Source organism: Abrus precatorius, unplaced genomic scaffold (genome assembly GCF_003935025.1).
Source record: "Abrus precatorius isolate BTA unplaced genomic scaffold, Abrus_2018 Scaffold5, whole genome shotgun sequence".
NCBI lineage: Eukaryota > Viridiplantae > Streptophyta > Magnoliopsida > Fabales > Fabaceae > Abrus > Abrus precatorius.
Window position 1 is genome coordinate 12,794,508 of NW_020874395.1, and position 19,376 is coordinate 12,813,883.

At 29.4% G+C, this 19,376-nt stretch overlaps 2 protein-coding genes across 2 annotated transcripts; both read left to right on the forward strand.

The window, feature by feature from the left end:
• Positions 1 to 7,392: 7,392 nt before the first annotated feature.
• LOC113868007 (peroxidase 47-like) lies at positions 7,393 to 10,610 on the forward strand. Its single transcript, XM_027503556.1, has 4 exons — positions 7,393 to 7,641; positions 8,419 to 8,607; positions 9,125 to 9,287; positions 10,231 to 10,610. The coding sequence occupies exons 1-4, from the start codon at positions 7,393 to 7,395 to the stop codon at positions 10,608 to 10,610; spliced, it is 981 nt and encodes a 326-aa protein (XP_027359357.1).
• A 1,025-nt stretch (positions 10,611 to 11,635) lies between these two features.
• On the forward strand, positions 11,636 to 19,372 carry LOC113867649 (vesicle transport protein SFT2B). The gene is made up of 6 exons (XM_027503061.1): positions 11,636 to 12,003; positions 13,548 to 13,601; positions 14,592 to 14,665; positions 16,461 to 16,578; positions 16,678 to 16,736; positions 18,947 to 19,372. Exons 1-6 carry the CDS (start codon positions 11,839 to 11,841, stop codon positions 19,023 to 19,025), a joined length of 549 nt encoding a protein of 182 aa, XP_027358862.1. The 5' UTR covers positions 11,636 to 11,838; the 3' UTR covers positions 19,026 to 19,372.
• The last annotated feature ends 4 nt before the right edge of the window (positions 19,373 to 19,376 follow it).

Sequence of the window (19,376 nt, forward strand, 5' to 3'; positions counted from 1 at the left end):
AAGTAGGGAATTTTAAAACACCAGGTTTTATATTAATTGGGGGATGGCAACGGGTAATATATATAAATTGTGTTACTTTTTGTAAATTTTGATTTATGTTTAAATTTTTGTGAAGTTATACAAAATTAATATAAAAATATATTTAATAATAAAATAAATTAAAAATTATTTTGATTTATATTTTTTAAATAAAATTATTTATTATTTTATATTATTTAATTTGATTAATATAATTTAATTATTATATAATTAATATGAGATTAATTTTCTTAAAAAAATTATTTATATATAATACATATATAAAATGATTTTTTTACAAATATTTTTGTTAATAAAATTATATTAATATTTAAATTTTAAAGTAAATAATACATAATAAATATATTATAAATATATTATAAATTTTATAATCATTTACTATTATTGTAAATTTATTTTTTATTAATAATATTTAAATTTTATTTTTATATTTTAATTTAAAATAATATTTTTTTATGTAATATATATATTAAAAGCACAATTATAATTAATTAAATTTAAATAATATTATTCTTACTATTTATTTACATTCAAAGAAGTTTTTAAAAAGATATAAAATATAAAAAAAATATTGTTAATTCTTATTTATTAATTTTTCTTCGACTAAAAAAGTATAATTTTTTTGTTATAAAATTTTATTATGACTATTTATTTCTTATTCAAATTCTTTTTTTAAAAATTTATATTTTTAACAAAATACTTTTGTGTAATACATGAGTTAAAATACTAGTATTAATATATATATATATATATATATATATATATAATATTATATTATATTATATTATTTTAATTAAGTCTGTTATTTTTCTTATTATTTCAGATTTAAAAATTTTAAAAAAATGTGTTATGTATAAACTTCTCGTTGTCGTTTAGTACTTAAATTTTTCTGTTCTAACCTTATTCTCATTGTCAATGTCTACCTCATTCTAACATATTATAGTAACCATGAATCATTATTCATTAGAGTTGGTTATCAATGTCAGCACAAGAGGTCACGAGTAATCCGACACAAAGACTATCTATTGTGAAAATATATCTCGTAGTTGCTCTGTTGTTATCGTTACACAAGACAGGGTCATCGCCGACAAATAACTTAAGTGTTTAATTTCGCTTATAGTTTGTAAGAATTTTAGTTTAGAAAATTGTTGTATTAAGATACATTTAACACTTGTAATCTTTAAATATTTATTTTTTATCTATGCTTGCACCTTTTCTAACAACTACATATTGAATTTTTATATTATTATAATATTTATGTGAAGTTATATAAACATATTTTTTTCTAAATATTTTTTTCTCAAACAAGAGCAGGTAATGGGTACGGGTATGTGGATATCCAGAGGATACAGGTATGGGGATTAATGTTCATATCTATGCGGATATAGTTATTTTTTAAAACGTAGGTATGGAGATGAGTACTATACTACCTTACTCATACCCTACCTATTTCCATTTCTATCTTAATTGTACTCTTTAAAATAAAATATATGTAGAATCAATTTTATTTTAGGTTTTTCAAAAAGGAACTTTGAGTAAATGATATTATTACTATTACTATGACTTTTATCACTTAATTACTTTATTTACATTATTTGTAACCACAATAAAGGTGAAAATGTATTGTATATGTATTTTGTTAGAATATTATATTCGTCTTAATACAAATAAATACAATCTACACTCGCTGATAAGTCCGTAATTAGGCTCTTTTCTATGGTTTATATATTTATGTTTAATCTTTATTTTAGTTAGATTTTATACTGATTTATATGTTAAATGTACAGTTTAGTATGAAGAAGTCACAAGTGAATTTTGGGCCCAAATTGATGAAAGATCAGAGTTTCGCAGCAGTAAGCATGCTTAGACCCTTTCAATAAGGCCTTGCACGACCATGCTCATCTGCAGGAAATCTAATTATAAAGAGCTTTTAGAATTTTCAAACCCTATAAAAGAGATACCTCAAGCATCCTATTAGACATACCATTTACATCTTGTCTTGTACTCTCTGATATGCTTCTGATCTCGTTTCTCTTGTACAAGATCTTGGGCATACTCTTGACAGGACTTGGAGCTTTAAGCAATCGTACTTGAAGACCAATAACTCATCTCATACTCTAGTTTACTATTTCTTTTGATTATGCATTTGTTTATTATTGTTTTACTTAAAAATGAGTAACTAAGTTCATAGCTAGAGTTATGGAAACTATTGTTCATGAATTTATGGAATTTTGAAGTTTGAATCTATATTTAGTTTTCGTTTGTGATTAACTTTTATCCTATTGTGCATAATTATAATTCAAATTAATTATATCGTTCGACGATTGTTCCTTGATTTGTTAATAGATCTATAGGATAAAACAAGGATTAGGTAAACTAAATCAATATTTCTCTTCCAATCGTTATTAAATTAACAAGTTTATAGGTACTTTATACTTTCTTTAATTGATGTTTTACATGATTATTGGAGATATTAATTTAGAGAAAAGAATATTAATATTGCATGGATATTAATAGTATTTGTATGAATGATTGATAATTACAAGAAAATAAAATTTAGAATTAAATGAAAAAAAATAAAATAAAGGATTGAATGAAAAAACTCATTACCTAAATTCTTCTCCTATAATTGGAAATCAATAATTGTGGGACGATATTTTGAGAATTTATTTTAAAACCTTTTATTACATCTCGACGGGTACACTTATCCAATGAACACTCCCTAATAATATTTTTTTTTTCATGAAAATTTGTCTTTTGATTTTTCTTTTTTGATCTTTTTAATTAGTTGATATATAGTTTGGATATAGATATATGGTGAAATGGAATTCGAATGGGAATAATTCATATTTCAAAGCTAGAATCTAACTATTAATAGTTACACATGAATACAATAATTAATGGGCTATATGAAGTTTAACCAAAAGGATCTATCGTTGAAATTAAAAGGTTTATGTCTCATCTCAAGTGAGTAGACATGTTTGTAAGAAGTTTTGGTTAATAATCAAGTAAAGAGTTTACCTTTAATATATTTTAATTAGTTTGAACTAGTATAGGGTAATTGAATAGATTATTTAAAATTTAAGTTTGATTTGTAAAAAAAAAATGTTCAAGTTTGTCTCATTTATTTAAATAAATTAGAATTAAAAGTTGAGCTTAATTTGATTAAAAATTTTAAAGCTTAGACTTAACTCATTACCAATTTTTTTATAAGTTTTGAATAATTTTTTTATAAATTAAGTGTTTAATGACTATTTGTATGTTAAAAAATAAGGAGAAAAAGACAAGAACAATTGATCTTTTTTTTATTTTGTGTTATATTCTGCCGCAAAACTTGACATCAAAATTGTAAATTTCTATAAAAATATCATAGAAAAACATTAATTTAAAAGTGAAAAATAGTATAACCCGCTTAATTTTGTAATTTTTGATAAATTTTAATTTACAGTAAAAATGTTTGTTACAAAGATATATATTGTAATCGGTACTGGTTTCGATATTATAAACTAAGATAGATTCCTTGCTATATTGCACGATTTAACAATAGATTTGTTTTGGATATAGTTTACAAATTATGATTTGTATCAAGAAATACCTATCCTGATTTGAGATCTAAAATCTAAAATCATGTTTAAATACATGTCATGGCATAACTATCACGTAAAAGAAGCAAAATAATTTTCAATAATATTTTTTTCCCAGATCATATGTATTTTTCCCATCTGTGACAATCCTATTTCAGCTGTTAATATCTATTAACATGGTAAAGAGTGAATGATTCCGATAAAGATTTTTTAAGTTATATAAATAACTCAAATTTAAAACTTTACTTATAAGACATTAAACATATATTATTCAAATTAATCACTTGTTAAAAATTATGTTAAAGTGATTAATTAAATTAAAATTTTGATGTGTATAACATGGTAAAAAATTAATAAATAATATATTTTTAAAAAAATGTCAAGTTTTAATTTCTCTACTTCAACCTAGTTTTTGTCAAAATGTATTTTTTTTTTACAACAGCGGTTCACTTTTAATATAATCAATAATAATTTATTATCGCGTATTTAAATATGGTAGATAAATTTATTATTAAAATTTTTTTATATAAAAATTTAAACTTAAAATTTTATTTAAGCGTTGACATTCAGAATGACTTTGTTAACTGATTTATCAACTTTTGAAGTTTACACATTATTTTTTTAATATTTTATTAAATCGACATTCCAAATATAATAATATTATAGAATGAAACTATATGTCCCACGTTCAGTCCTGCACTCTGTCTATGAGCAAATTGATATGCATCTAAATATAGAGATGAATGGAATAAGAGATCATCATCATCACATGTAGCTTAGACGCGTCCAAAGCACTAACAAGAAGATGAATGTTGAAATTTCATGCTTCATGTGCTGCTGCCACCTTTTGCAATATTAAGTTTCGTCCCACTTCATATAAAGATAACACTGCACTCTCCTTCTTCTGTAAATGGCAGCCAGCTAGCTCCACAACCACCCCACTTAGTTTCGTTTTCAGTTCTTTGACTCAATTTGAGCAAAGTCATGCTTCATGGGGTAATAATCAGAGGACAACATAGAATTTTACTTAAACGTAATTAACATTTCAATTTGAATTCTTGAAGTTCAATTTTAAAGTGTTGAATTTTAATTTTATATTAATCCACTTGCGTCAATTGACCAAAATTGTAAATTGGCGAGTCAATAGAAGAAAATAAACAAATAAATTTCTTCACTTATTTAACAGAGTGAAACAGAAAGTAAAATGACTCAATTAAACTGTATAAAGATAATCATAAAAATATTTTTAATAAAATTTACGCTAAACTGTTAAAATTTATGCAGTGCCAGGAGTTTGAGTCATCAAAATATTACTTGTCATGCTTTGATACTTAAGCAAAGGCCTGGCTAATCTATTTTGGTATCTTTCATCAAATTCAACAAGATTTCAGAAACGAACTAGATACCAATTGAGATGTGAAAAAGAGAGAGAAAACAGTTTGAAATTTGAATTAAGGAGATAATGAAAGAAAAATAATATTTGGTTTATATATATTTTTAGTTTCTGTAAATTAATCTGAAGTTTAGTTTTGGTCCTTATAAATTCAATTTTGATACTTATAATTTTATTCTGTTTTGATTTCAGTTTCTATAATTTTATTTCATTTAAATTTTACCTGGCATGTTAGACATTTATAATTTATTCAATAATTGTACCATATTGGACATATGTTTTGACATTGCTAATAAGAGATCAAAACCAAAATTTTCAAAACTATAAAATTAAAAAGTTAAACTTTCAAAATATAAAAATAAAAAACAAAATTGATATAAACTAAGTTAAAATATATTACAATTTTTATTTTTAAAATAAAATTTATCTTATTTTATTTATATTTTCCTTAATTAAAAATGTCAATATTCATATTTTTGCTTCTCCATTTTTTTCTCTTATCTAAACAAATTGTATGTGTTACAATATAGTTGATTATAATTAGGATTGGATGAACATGGTTGAGAAGTAAACGATCAACCACTATATATCCTTACTTTTCTCCTCTTTTCAATTTCCTATTCATTTTCTATACCTACTCCTCCTTTTCAATCATTTGCAATGGTTTGTATAATAATATATAAAACGCCTACACTTGCCATGCAATAATTCCACTAAGCACTGAATATGTGAATACTAACGTTTTGAATATTTTAAAAACTAAACATGATTATTATTCTATTAGTTGACTTGGGATGGTAGCTACAGTATTCTGGCGTGAAAGTTAAGACAGGTTTTCCAGCTAGAATGTTTTAACGTTGCAGCAGTTAACAAAATTAAGCTCCAATAATCAAAAGATTTGATTGCGTATATGGTATTAACTCAACAGTTTATGTCTGCAAAATAATGAAAACTCAAACATCAAGGGTAAACCAATGCCTATCTAAAAGAAATGATGAATTTCAAGCCTCTAGTATGTTACTTACTCTATATTTATCCATAATTTTTAGCAAAAAACCTTTTTAAACTTGAACATTGAAGTATTTATTGCAGGAACACCTTCATTATTACAAGAATCCCTACACCACCAATAAGAGATACTTGTTGAAATGGTGTCCACATCCGTCGTCAATAACGATCATGTACTAAACATTTTTTAAAATGATAAACACTCTAATATGATAAATAATGACCTTATGTTAAGGATTATGTGTACTTTCTTGGATTTCAAGTATGACTATGGAAGCCAAAATCGATCCTAAGAGGGTTTAACTATAGTGAGACATGACATTGAAGTTGATATGACATATTATCCAACCTCAACATGATAATTTTTTTTTTTAATTTTCTTTCCATTGTATCCTGTTTTATTAAATAAAAGAATACTTTTAATTTGTTTATAAACCTTTTTTAGTGAATCTTTCTATCAATTTTAATATGCAAAAAATTATAAATTTTCATGTTTTAAAGATATTAAATATATTTTTTATTGAATACATTTTTATAAAGGATTAAAAATAATAAAAAAAATGTTATAGAAAATTATAGCATTACTTATTTTAAACTTGATGCACCCATGATGCCATGAACAAGAGCTCAGGTTCATAAAGTATATATAAATTTATCGTGTGAACATTAAAAAATATTTAAATAATGAAACTCTAATATTATATTATTTTTGTTTTTATTTTTATTTTTTATTCAAAGATATAATTTATTTATACATGAATCATGTAGAAATTTAAAACAATATTATTTGTTATTATTTTATTAATAGCTTTTTGTCCATATAAAATATCAAATTTTTAACATATATCTAAATACGTACAATAAAAAAATTAAATATGATAATTTTAATTAAAATTATAGAATATCACAAGGTCTGATGCATTGATAACATCGAGTGTTATAATTTTTAATAAAAATTATTATTTATTAATTTTTATTGTGTAATCTTAAGTAGGCAGTAGAAAAACAGAAAAACGATACTATTATCATTTGAGTAGTTTAAGAATTAAAATAGAACCCTTTATTAAAAATTGATAAGTTTGACAATTAATTTTAATAAAATAATTAAGTTTTTTGGTTTGAATAATTTTTTTCTCCATACAGATTAAAAGGAACAAAGTTAATAAATTATAAAACAAATTCACCTATGAGGTCATGATTAGGAGCACAAGTCATAGAATTCTAACATTTCCTACTTTGCATTCTGCCAGCTTTTCCCAACTATATAAAGGTTCTTTATACATTCTGCTGGGCCACATTACAAACAAAGTTCAATCCTCTCACACATACTGTATATAATATATATATAAACCTTGTTGTTTCATCAAGATGCTGTACAAACCATCTTTCAAGTCTTTGAAGATTGTCATGGCTAATTTGCTGATAATGCTTTTTGTGATGGAAATGGTAGTGAGTGGTTTCAGTTCTGGAGCAGGTGCTTTGAAAATGAATTACTACTTCTTAAGCTGCCCTATTGCTGAACCTGTTGTTCAGAACATAGTCAACAGAGCTCTACAGGATGATCCCACCCTAGCTGCAGCTCTTGTTAGAATGCACTTCCATGACTGTTTTATAGAGGTCCTCTCTCTCTCTCTCTCTCTCTCTCTCTCTCTCTCTATCTATCTATCTATATGTGTGTGTGTGAGACAAACAATCTCCAATCACACTTGCATACTTATGGATGCAATTGCATAATGAAGACAATGTTAAACGTGTAACTAATATAAAGCATTCATTTGTCTTTAATAAATTAAACTTTTGGAATTGTTGGTTCATGATATGTTATCAAACCCATAAGATTCAGTGATCTTAATTTTGATCCTTTAATCAAAAGTTGTCTTATTTATGCTCTAAGTCTAAAGTACTCTTGCTTGAGGGACCGAGGTAGGGATGTGAAATAAAGAAAAATAGTTGATAGATATCTTAAGTAGTGTCTACACCGCATTGAGAGAAAAATAATACATATGATGAGTGATGTATTGCGATAAAAAAAAATGAAGTGCTAAATAGATATTAAAACTTTTTGAGTGTCTAAAAATTAAAATTGTAAAATAAAATCATTTATTTGTCCTTATCTAACAATTTAACCTTTTGGAATTGTTTGTCTATGATAGAAAAGAAAATGGAGGTAAAAATGAATGAAATAAACACACAAAAGGCCAAGATAAAAAATAAGCAAGTATAGAGTAAAATGTACCCTTTATTTGTAATCGTAAGTTCTTGTAACTAATAACTACGTAATTACAAGATTCCATGATTTTCTAAATTATAAACTGCTCATTAACATAGCTTATAATTATTATTTCATATATATCATATATGGTACTTCAAATTAGTATATTTTTTGTCTACTAGGGATGTGATGGGTCAATCTTGATTGACTCCACTAAGGGCAACACAGCAGAAAAGGATTCACCTGCAAATTTGAGCTTGAGAGGCTACGAAGTCATAGATGACATCAAAGAAGAGCTAGAAAGACAATGCCCTGGAGTGGTTTCATGCGCTGATATTCTTGCTATGGCTGCTAGAGATGCAGTTTTCTTTGTAAGATGAAGCTTTTTCATAAATTTCTTATTGTTTATACCTGATTTTCCATTTTTGGTATAAGCTTATTTTGAAGAAATAATTGCTTACTTTTGACAATTTTTTGAGAGAACTTCTGAATAATAAGCGACTACTTTTTCAAATTTAATTTGTTTCAGCTTTTGGAAAAAGTGATTTTAAGAATGCATAAAAAGTGAATTATTTTTTAGAGATATTATAAAATTTTAAATTACTTTTTATTTTACTGGATAGTTATAATTTCAATTTTTTTTCTCTAGAAACAGCTTATAAAAAAAAAGTTCAAATGAGATTATTTTCAATTTATACCTTTCTCATAATCCGAACCAAATAACTAAAAGAACTAAAAAAAATTATTTATAGAAATGCATTTTTTCCACAAAATCTTAAACAAAATGGCTTTAAGTATTTTTAACATGCACTAAATGATTGTGATTAGCTAGTAACTAAGGTTCAATTTTACCTAATAATATTATTATTATTATCTATGGTATGATAGGCAGGAGGTCCAGTGTATGACATACCAAAAGGAAGGAAGGATGGAGCAAGGTCAAAAATTGAGGACACTATCAATCTACCAGCCCCTATCTTCAATGCTTCTGAGCTCATCAAGATGTTTGGGCAACATGGGTTTTCTGCAAGAGAGATGGTGGCTCTCTCTGGTAATAATGCTTTTGCTATTTTTGTTATCTGTGGAATAATTTAAAGATAATTTTGTTAAAACTATGCCATGTGTTAAACAGGAAATTCTAACGTATTTCCAAATTAGTAAGCACTATAAAGTTTCAGAACATGGTTAATGGTTTGACTGTAAAGGAAAAGGATAAAGAAATTGATTAACTCATTTATTTTTCGTGAGGTATGAGAGATTTTTCCTTTTGGTGTTTAATAACAATAAACTTATGAATAAGCATACCATGACGCATTTTTCTTCACTTTGGTAGGACTTCATAAACTAGAATTATCCCCAATTAATGAAGAATTCTCCCTGCTCATTACTTTTACTAGCATATTTTCAATGATTTGAATAATATATTTTAACCTCATTCAATATATATCAAATCGGAAAACTATTAAGATTATTTGGGTGATAAAGTAAGTTGTGCTTACTTTTAAATCTCAATATCAAACATAGGATCTTAGACATATATTTATCTACCAACAAAGCATGACAATCTAAATGAGAAAGAGTTACATTTTTTTAAAAATAAACTCTCAAATTTAAGTATTGTAAATAATAATAATAATAATAATAATAATAGTAAAAAGGGTATTGACCGAGAGAGCTTTATTTTCTTAAAAGTGAGTCTACACGTTTGACTCGAATTAATTAAGGTTTAATTTGACTTGCGAGTTGCTATAATCTAAAAAAAAAGACTGATAAATATCTATATGAACAAAATAGATGATGAGGTGACAAAATACTTCAAACTTAGAAATTAACACATGTTCAAAATTAAATAAAAATCGAGCTATGCTATTAAGTTCTAGTGTGGGGAATAGAGACAGATTATATGAGACCCATCTCTATGGAAACCTTGGCAATGCAATAATTTTTATAAATTAAGCAATAAAATATTATCATTAGATATTTTGATTCTGTAGGAGCTCACACACTAGGAGTGGCAAGGTGTTCTTCTTTCAAGAACAGATTGACCCAAGTGGATCGAACATTGGACTCAGAATTTGCAAAGACACTCTCCAAAACATGCAGCACTGGTGACAATGCTGAGCAACCCTTTGACGCCACAAGAAACGATTTTGATAACTTATACTACAACGCTTTGGTCTCAAACAACGGGGTCCTTACATCAGATCAAACATTGTACAATAGTCCACAAACAAAGAACATTGTGAATTCCTATGCAATGAACCAAGCCTTGTTTTTCTTAGATTTCCAACAAGCCATGGTGAAGATGAGCATGCTCGATGTCAAAGAGGGTTCCAAAGGGCAAGTACGAAAAAATTGCCATAAAATAAACTGAATTCTGGGTTTGTTATTATATGGAATGGGGAATAATTTGTTGTTCAATTTGGTAGAAAACTCTAAGGAGTTGTCACTAGTTGAAAGCACATGATCTGTATATCATAAATAATGTCTATGGTTTGCTCGTATAATTGTTTCTATTTAGAGCATTTATATGTATAAGAGTGTGTATCTTCATGGACTTATTTAAAAAAAAGAAAAACATTTATTTATAGTTGTTTGACAGTTTTTGAAAAAAAAAACATTTCTTCAAATTTAAACTATATCAAATATGTTAAAATAATGAATAATCCTTATTTTTAAGAAGAATGGTGTTTATCTTTTTAACAGTTATTACATAAAAGAAAATACTACACAGAGAATTTTTTTAGTATAATTGTTTTTAAAACAAGTTACCAAATAACTTATCCAACTTTCGTTCTTGAATATTTTAAAAATTCAATGGAATTACATAAATTGTTTTTCTAAAAGATATTGTTCAACTTATTTTAAAAAATAATTATTTACTTTTATCAGCTTCTTAAAAGAGTTTAAGGAACATGCCTTCTAGTACAAAAATATGATAGCAAATAATATAAATTCATTACTGATAATTATATAGATAACTTCAAATTTATTTTTTTACCAATAATGTATAATTATATTTGGAGTGAACAAATTTGTTCAGTGTTTATCGTATTTTTTATTTTATAAATTCGTACTAAATAGCAATTCGCTTTGAAATACAAGTAATCACTTTTTTTTTCCAAAAAAAAAAAGATAGTTCTAAACATGCAATAAGACAAATAAAACCTTTGAGTTCAAAAAGAATTTTGAAAAACTGCATTTACCTTAGAAAAGAAGAATTTCATTTGCTTTTTCTGTCATATAAATGCTTATGTTTTTTTTTGGTAAAGTTGTTTTATTTTTTGAGAAAATATAACTGCTCATTTCTCTACTGAGCCCAATTTCCAAGCCCAACTTTTCTCTACATCCTCGTAAATCATAGTTACAAAAATAGCTGCAAAATAATGAGCCGAAAACGAACGAAAAAAGGTAACCCAAAAAAAAGAACAAAACAGAGAGAAAGCTCGTCCATGCTCTTGGTTTCAGTGAAGTGGAGTCGTTGTGATATCTCTATCGAAATTCCAAACAGTTTCTGAAACTCGAAGAAACTTTAGTTGTTAGTTACTGGTTGTTACTAATAATCACAGATCCACCATTTTCCCGGGAAAGTGTGGGAAACGATGGAGAAGATGAACAGAGCCTTCGAGAAAATGAAGATGATGGTGGGAATGGAAGTCGAAGACGAGGAGCAACATGCTGCAGCATTGGGCGACAACGATAGCAACAGCAACTCCTTCGCGTTCATGGACGAATTCAACCGCAACTGCACCTTGTCCACCAAACAGGTCTAGATTCTCTCTATTTCTATTCTGATTGGCAAATTCAATTTGTTACTTGTTTGGCTTCTGAGAATAAAAAATATACGTAGCGATGGTATAGAAACAAAACGAAAATTTGAGTGGACTTAGCTGATTCGATAGCGAAAATAATATGCTCGGTTTTGAACATGGATCTGCTCCTTAATCGTGGTTTTTGGCATTGCAATCTTTTAGCGTTTAATTCTCCATTATTGTCATTTTCAAAGTTCAGGCGTATATATTTGATTTACTGTTGTAAGGTCAGAAACTGTGATTTGAATATTAGGCTGGAAGACAGAAGTTTTCGATCTGACTGTTGGATGAGGAAAGCTAGTCTTCTTGAGAACTAGTCAAATTGATATTTATTCTGTTATTTCCCCCAGATTTACAATGTTCTTGAGGAGAATTAACAAAATATTGCCTCCCGTGGATATTTTAGCTAAGAATGTATGGGTAGCACGGGCATAGCTATAAATATAAAGTGTTTAATGGTCAGTGACTCAGTGGTTATCAATTTGTTTTTTGTTTGGATGTTGAGAAGTTATTATGATTTTTCAATCCACAGTTGATACGGGTTTGAATATAGAGATGATATTTTCTTGTAGAATTGTTCAATGTAGATTTTTGTGCATCGTTGGAAATAACTTGTGCTAGCTTTTAGGTGACAAATGATAATGAATGACAAGGGATGGAGGGGAAATATTATATACCTTCATGAAATCATTCATAGAAGTGAAAAATAAAGGAAATATATGTTGGAAGATGAAATGAACTGGATGAATGAGTACATTTCATTTGGCTGGGAATATTTATGAACTGGCTTATTGAATTGAATTCAGATGATTAAGAGGTGTCCTTTAAAGTGAATGGGTTGCAGAGTATATTAGAATTTAGAATGACATTATATAATTTTTAGGTTCATATCTACTCTCAGATGTGTCTTGGTTACTTAGTAAAGATATGCAGTCTATAGAAGTGTCATGTTTTAAGGTTACTGAGAATAAAGTCCCAATACACCAAATGTGCAATGTCAAATACATAATGACATCTTCTGTTTCAAACAAATGGTTTTGGAGGATGATATCTTTGTTGTTTGGAGGACTTTGAACCATATGCTGGTGCTAGATTGGTTTTAGGAAACAAAATTGAATTAAAGCAAACATAGGCCTTTAAGAGCATAATCATGTTTTTCTCTCTTTTTTAAATTGTTCTATTTGAGTAATTGTTATTATTGGGGACAGGTTCTTTATGACTTAAGGAAATGGAAAAGGCCTGAAATATCAGTTTTTCTTGATAGTTTCCAGAGACATGCTGAATTAGTTGATTAACTCTTGATAGCATCTCTCTCTCCCTCTCTCGTTTTGCTCCTATATTTTAGATTTGTTTTTGCTAAATTGTGCATTAATCCCTTCAAGTTTTCTTCCTTACCCAAACTTCAATCATATTGAAATGTTCATTTAATTCATCTAACAGGTTTCTATTTGTAAATTGTTTTTCACAGTTTAACTAATAAGCTCTCTGTCTGTGACCAGAGACTATATGGTTTTGCCATATGCTTTGCTGCTGGATTAACTTGTACACTATTGGTAAGTTTGACATTATGATTTTTCTGGTTAGATAAATGAAGCTTATATACTAGTTTTTCAGTTCTGTGTAAATATTAATCTTAAGCTCAAATATTTTTTTTTAAGTATGAGTATGTGTAAGCTTTTGACTACTTGATTGTTTGTAATTTTTTGTTCTAAGTTAGAAGGACTGGTTCTCTACTTTTTTTTTCATTCTAGAAAAAGCAACTTGTATGCTGATGTTTTCTCTATTCTTCTATGTTCGTGAGTTAATATAGTTTAACACCCTCCATGTTAACATCATTGTCACAAACTCAAGCAAAGCTTGTCATTTTGTAGAAGTTATGCAAAATATAATATAATTTCCAACATATTGTTTAAAGTTATTTAAAATTTATATGTAGCTTCTGATCAATACTAAAAGGCAGCCCAATGCATGAGGCTCCTGCTCTACAAGTGTGGGCTCTGGGCACTAGGGAGAGTCAGATGTATGCACCTTATCCCCATGAATGTTGAGGGTGTTTCTATGACTATGACCTATGACCAACAAAGTCACAACACAAGGCAACAACCTTACCGTTGTGATTTGTTCATCATTATTAATTTATTCGGATGTATTATTGTGATTTGTTCATAAATTATCCACTCCAACAATTATTACTACTGCCAACTAGGCAGTGGTGCCATGGAGTTTTCCTTAGTTATAGAGCATAGGTAAATATACTCCTATACTTTTGGATTTTGTCATATAAACCAACAATTGGAATAGAGTACATAGTATAAAAATTACACATTCACAATTTTGGGATAATGAACAAATATCAATTATGATTTCTCACCTTTGTTTATGTAAATTTGATGGGAATATAGCCCTTTTCACTGCCTTTCTGAAAACTAACTGAGAACTGTTACTCTTTCTACTACAATGTTGAATATTAGCTTTTTAACTCAAATTTATATTGGCTGACAAGAATAAGCACTAACTAATGGCATTTCCCCCCCATGTTACAGTCTATGCTCGTTTTCTTCAAACCAATCAAGTTTGCAATAACATTCACTCTTGGTAATTTGCTTTCAATTGGAAGGTATGTTCTGTTTTACAGCTGTATATTTACACAATCATGCTGTCTTCCTTGTGCTTGCAATTTAATGTATTAAAACGGGAGAAATTTGAATTTTCTCTAGTTCACTGTATTTTCATTCACAGGTTTGAAATATTCTGCTATTGTTGGTAAAGGAAAAGAGTTTTTATTTTGGCCTTTTGGGGGGGGGGGGGGGGAAGAGACAATTATTTAAGGTGATACAAATTCAACATGTTTTCTATTGAATTTCAGGTCTCATGTTATGTCTATATACAATTGGTTCTTAGGGGTGAAATAGGGAGGAGTTAAGAAATACTGTTATGTCTCACAAAGGCAATCTCACTCAATAGGCCAGTCTTTAGGCTTTCTTCATGGGCTTGAATGGTCCTGGTGGATGCTTTCATTAAGAATTGGGCTATGTAAAACGGAAACGACTAACTATAGGCTGGATTAAGGTGCTATACCCTCTTGGTTTTGCTTATCAAATAGTGATAGATAGATGAATGAAGCTGCCTAAAGGGAAGGGCTACCACCAGTCAATGTTGATAGAGTGAAGTTTCAATGAACACAAGCTCTTTAAGGGTGTCACGATGTTGTGTCTCACATTGAGTAAATAAGGAACCTCCATGCAGTACTTATGCCATATGAATCTCTCACCTGATAGGCTATTCTATTGGATTGGGCTCTCTTTGTGGGCTTGAGTCCTAACAATTAATTGATAAAATTACTGCAGAAAACTGGGACTTAATCCAGAGATTGCAGAAACTTAAATAACAAAGAGACATAAATAGAGCATTAAAGTGATTAGTTGTCCCTTCAAGGGCCTAGCTTCCTCCTTAGTCCCACTGTTCCCACTGATTTCTTTCTTGCCTTTACTCTCCCCATTGTTGTACTTTTAACACCCTTATCAAACTTCACTCCTTTGTTTCACTTCCTCTCCTCTGTATCAATGTGTCTAGACAGCTAAAAGAAAATCCCCTATGCATATTCCCTTTTATTTCACCTATGTTGCTCATGTGGTTCCTTAATCGCTACTTTTCATCCTTTCCTTTCTCCTCATGTAGACTCTTGTTATAATAGGGTAGCTATCAGAATTCAAAATGCTTAAAAGTGAGATTTTCATACTTTATTTTTTAATTTTTTTTAGAACATGGTTTATTTTCTTTTCATATGGGCAAAAGGCTCCAGATATTAGGAGTTGATTCTGGTAAAATTGATGTTATATAATTTGAATTCTTACTTTGTAGTAAACAAATTTTAACATCTTGGATAACACTACTTTCTTAAGACACCAGGATGAAAAATAAGCATGATTGAGTTGCATAATCTCAGTCTGGACTTCAGTTTTCTCTTGTCTTTATTTTACCTGGGTGGTGTAACACTCAGTGTTATGTGTATTGTGTATTTGATGTCTTTCTTCTTGTATATTAAAAGGTTTTGCTTTGAACATTGGATTGTGCTGTGAGTAGCTAGATTGATCAGTCATGAGAGATTGCTAGTATTGAAGTGATAATTTTTCCACAGGTGCTATCTTTGAGATTAAATTATGTTTATAACAATTGATTTCTATCTATCATAAAATGAAGTTCCTCTTTTCAGTTGTTTGCTGTAGAAATTGTTTTCGAGGTACATGTTATTGTTATCTTACTCTTACAAGTTTAATATTTTAAATTAGAATTGACTAAATAATTTAAATTTGAAAATTTGTGAATGCCTGTCTTTATATTGTCTCTTTTAAACTCTTGTCAAAGCTGTTCTGTTTTCTTCAAGTGTTAAGTGGGAGTCTTTTTTATGGCAGCACAGCGTTCCTGATTGGTCCTAAAAGGCAAGTGACAATGATGCTTGATCCTGTTCGTATATACGCAACAGCCATTTACATTGCAAGTATGATAATTGCCTTGTTTTGTGCTCTTTATGTAAGTCAAAATGAATCTGTGTTTTCTTCCTTCTATTTAAACTTAAAGAAAAACTTTGTTTTCTAATAGCTCATTCTTTGATTATTTTGCATTACACAGGTTCATAACAAGTTACTGACACTTATTGCAATTATTTTGGAGTTTGGGGCACTTGTTTGGTATGTGATAAGTTTTCCAAATGCCTTCTGTATAACTTTCTTCAATATTACCTGCAGGGTGCTGTGGGTGCACATTAAGTTACCATAAATCCAATGTGGCATAATGAGAAGTATGCAAATTGTAGGAAAAATTCTAAGATAATTTCAATTATATATGCCCTGAAGAAAAATGCTATCTGGCCAGTGATAAGACCCAGAGCAATGTAATTAGAAGTTAGAACAGTTATAGAATTAGTTAGAGTTGGTTAAGAGTAATTAGTATGGAAGTGGTTAGTGGTTAGCTTAAATAGTTGAAGGGGAATAGGAGAGGGCATTGAGAGTTGTAAAACAGAAATAGCTCTGTTGTGAACGGGAAACCCTTTGAAGGAGAATTCTCTCCTTGTTCTGTTCAGCACCATTCTTGTTCTTTCTGTTTTTATTCTATTATTCGATTCTTGCTTTTTGGTTCATGACAGCCAGTCTTGCAGTATTATATTGAAATTAGTAGAATGCTTTTCCCATTTCAGTTTTGTTAGGTCCCACAGTTTTTCCAATTATTTCAACTTGGTTTAGCCACATTCTTGTCAGTTTGTGATGGTGGCACTGGCATTATATGTCAGGCCTTATCACTTATGCCTGATGTATAAGTTTTGTCCAGTATAAGCATGAACATCTCATGGAAACTGAAAGCCTATTTAGCAAAAAAATTATGTTTTTTGGTTGAAATGGCTCTGGTTTTCTCTAATTTCCATGATAGGGGCTATGTGGATTGCAGAGAAATAAGATAAAAGTAGAAATTTGGGCAGGGCTAGTGATAAGGCAGAAGGAGGGGAGTTGGAATTGAACTAAAGCATAGCTGTCAGTGGAAACTTCAAATATTCTTGTTGGAAATAGGAGTGTGAATTGATTCTGATACACATTAATTTAGATTCATGTCCTTAGATAATAGCATTCATAAGCATAGGAAATAGAACTCTTTCCAATACTTCCTTGTAATCATCAAGTGTAATTATTTCAAAGAGAGAATAAATATCAATCTTGCTGAGTGCTTATCCCACTCAAGCAATTAAGAAAATCTCTCCTCTAATATCCTTTAAACCTGTGTGTTTTAAGTTGGTATTATAAGGGTTAATCCTATCTCTGCTGCATGTATGTCCATCCAGCCTCTGGCAAGGCTGAATCTTAGTCCCAACTCCCAAGACCACTGTTTTTCAGATTTGGCCCGTTGGTTTCTTCCTTTCAAATTTCTGGCCAGACCCAAAGTCGAGTTGCTGAAAAAAAAAAAAAAGAGAACTGTCATGTGCCACAGTCCTCTCCCCAGAATTCATCACCACCTTGTAAAGCCCTGTTCACCACACTGTTCTTGTCTCCTCTTGCTTACTGCACATTGTTCACCATTCTAAGTGGATAGTGGAAACTTTGAAGAAGATGGAATCTAAAACTTCTGCAACTGTGTCTAGTCCAAAGGACAAGGAAACGTTGGAATTGTGGAGGATGACAAATTTGAAAGTAGTCATCCTCAATCTCAGTTTTTATACTGCAAAAGAATAGGCCATACTAAAGATACTTAGATTCATGTTACTTCATGGATTCCCTAGAAAGATATATTAAGAGGGCCTGGAACAAAGGCTGCTTTATGTAGATAAAGAAGACGCTCTAATAGTTGTATATTGTGACACGGATTGGGCAGGTTCTCCAGAGTGTTTCTGTGGGTGGAAATATTGTCTGCTTATAGAGTTAAAAGTTGTTGCACGATTGAGTGAAGAAGTAAAATAGAGTTATAGCTACGGTCACTTTGAACTGATTTGAATTAAACTTCAGGAATTGAAGTTTGAAGAAACCCAGCAAATAAAACTATGTTGTGATAATCAGCCAGCCCTTCATATAGTATCTAATCTGGTGTTTCATGAAAAAACCAAACATATTGGAATTGATTGTCATTTTGTTTAAGAGAGAAGTCCTTTCTATGGAAGTCATCATAAAATGTTAGTTCCAACGATCAACTGCAAACATCTTCACAAAGTCTCTAAGGGAGCCCTGAATTCAAGATATTTGTTCCGAGCTTGGAGCATTTGACTTATATGCTCTAGGTTGAGGGGGAGTATTGGAAATAGGAGTATGAATTAATTCTGATTCACGTTAATTTAAATTCATGACTTCTGCTCATATTTGTACGCACTCCTTGGTAATGCTTTAATATTTCTTCTATTTTCTGATATTTTGATTGACAGGTATAGCTTGAGCTACATCCCTTTTGCGAGGTCCATGGTTTCAAAGATCATGGTTTCATGCTTTGACACAGACTTTTAGGTTATATACTCAAGACGATGGCATTGTCTGTTGAACTGCATTGACACCCTCAACATCCTTGCAGTCTTGCAGAAAGGTTTTATGCCCCTGAAATACAATAGTGGATTGTGGTTCTCTATTGTCTGCCCCTTCCTTTTGTGGAGTCTTGTCTAGGTTCCTCTGGATTGTTAGGCATAAAATCTTGTGAATTTGTATTATGTTGTCTATTGGCTAATGTAAAGATTTTTGTTTCTTTCAATCGGTTGTCCTTTCATTCTTCACCCATGTTTGTCATTTCTTTTGTTTTCAAACCCGCATGCGGCTTTTAAGGCAGTGTCCATGGAGTCACAGTCTGCAACCTTTTTATTCGAG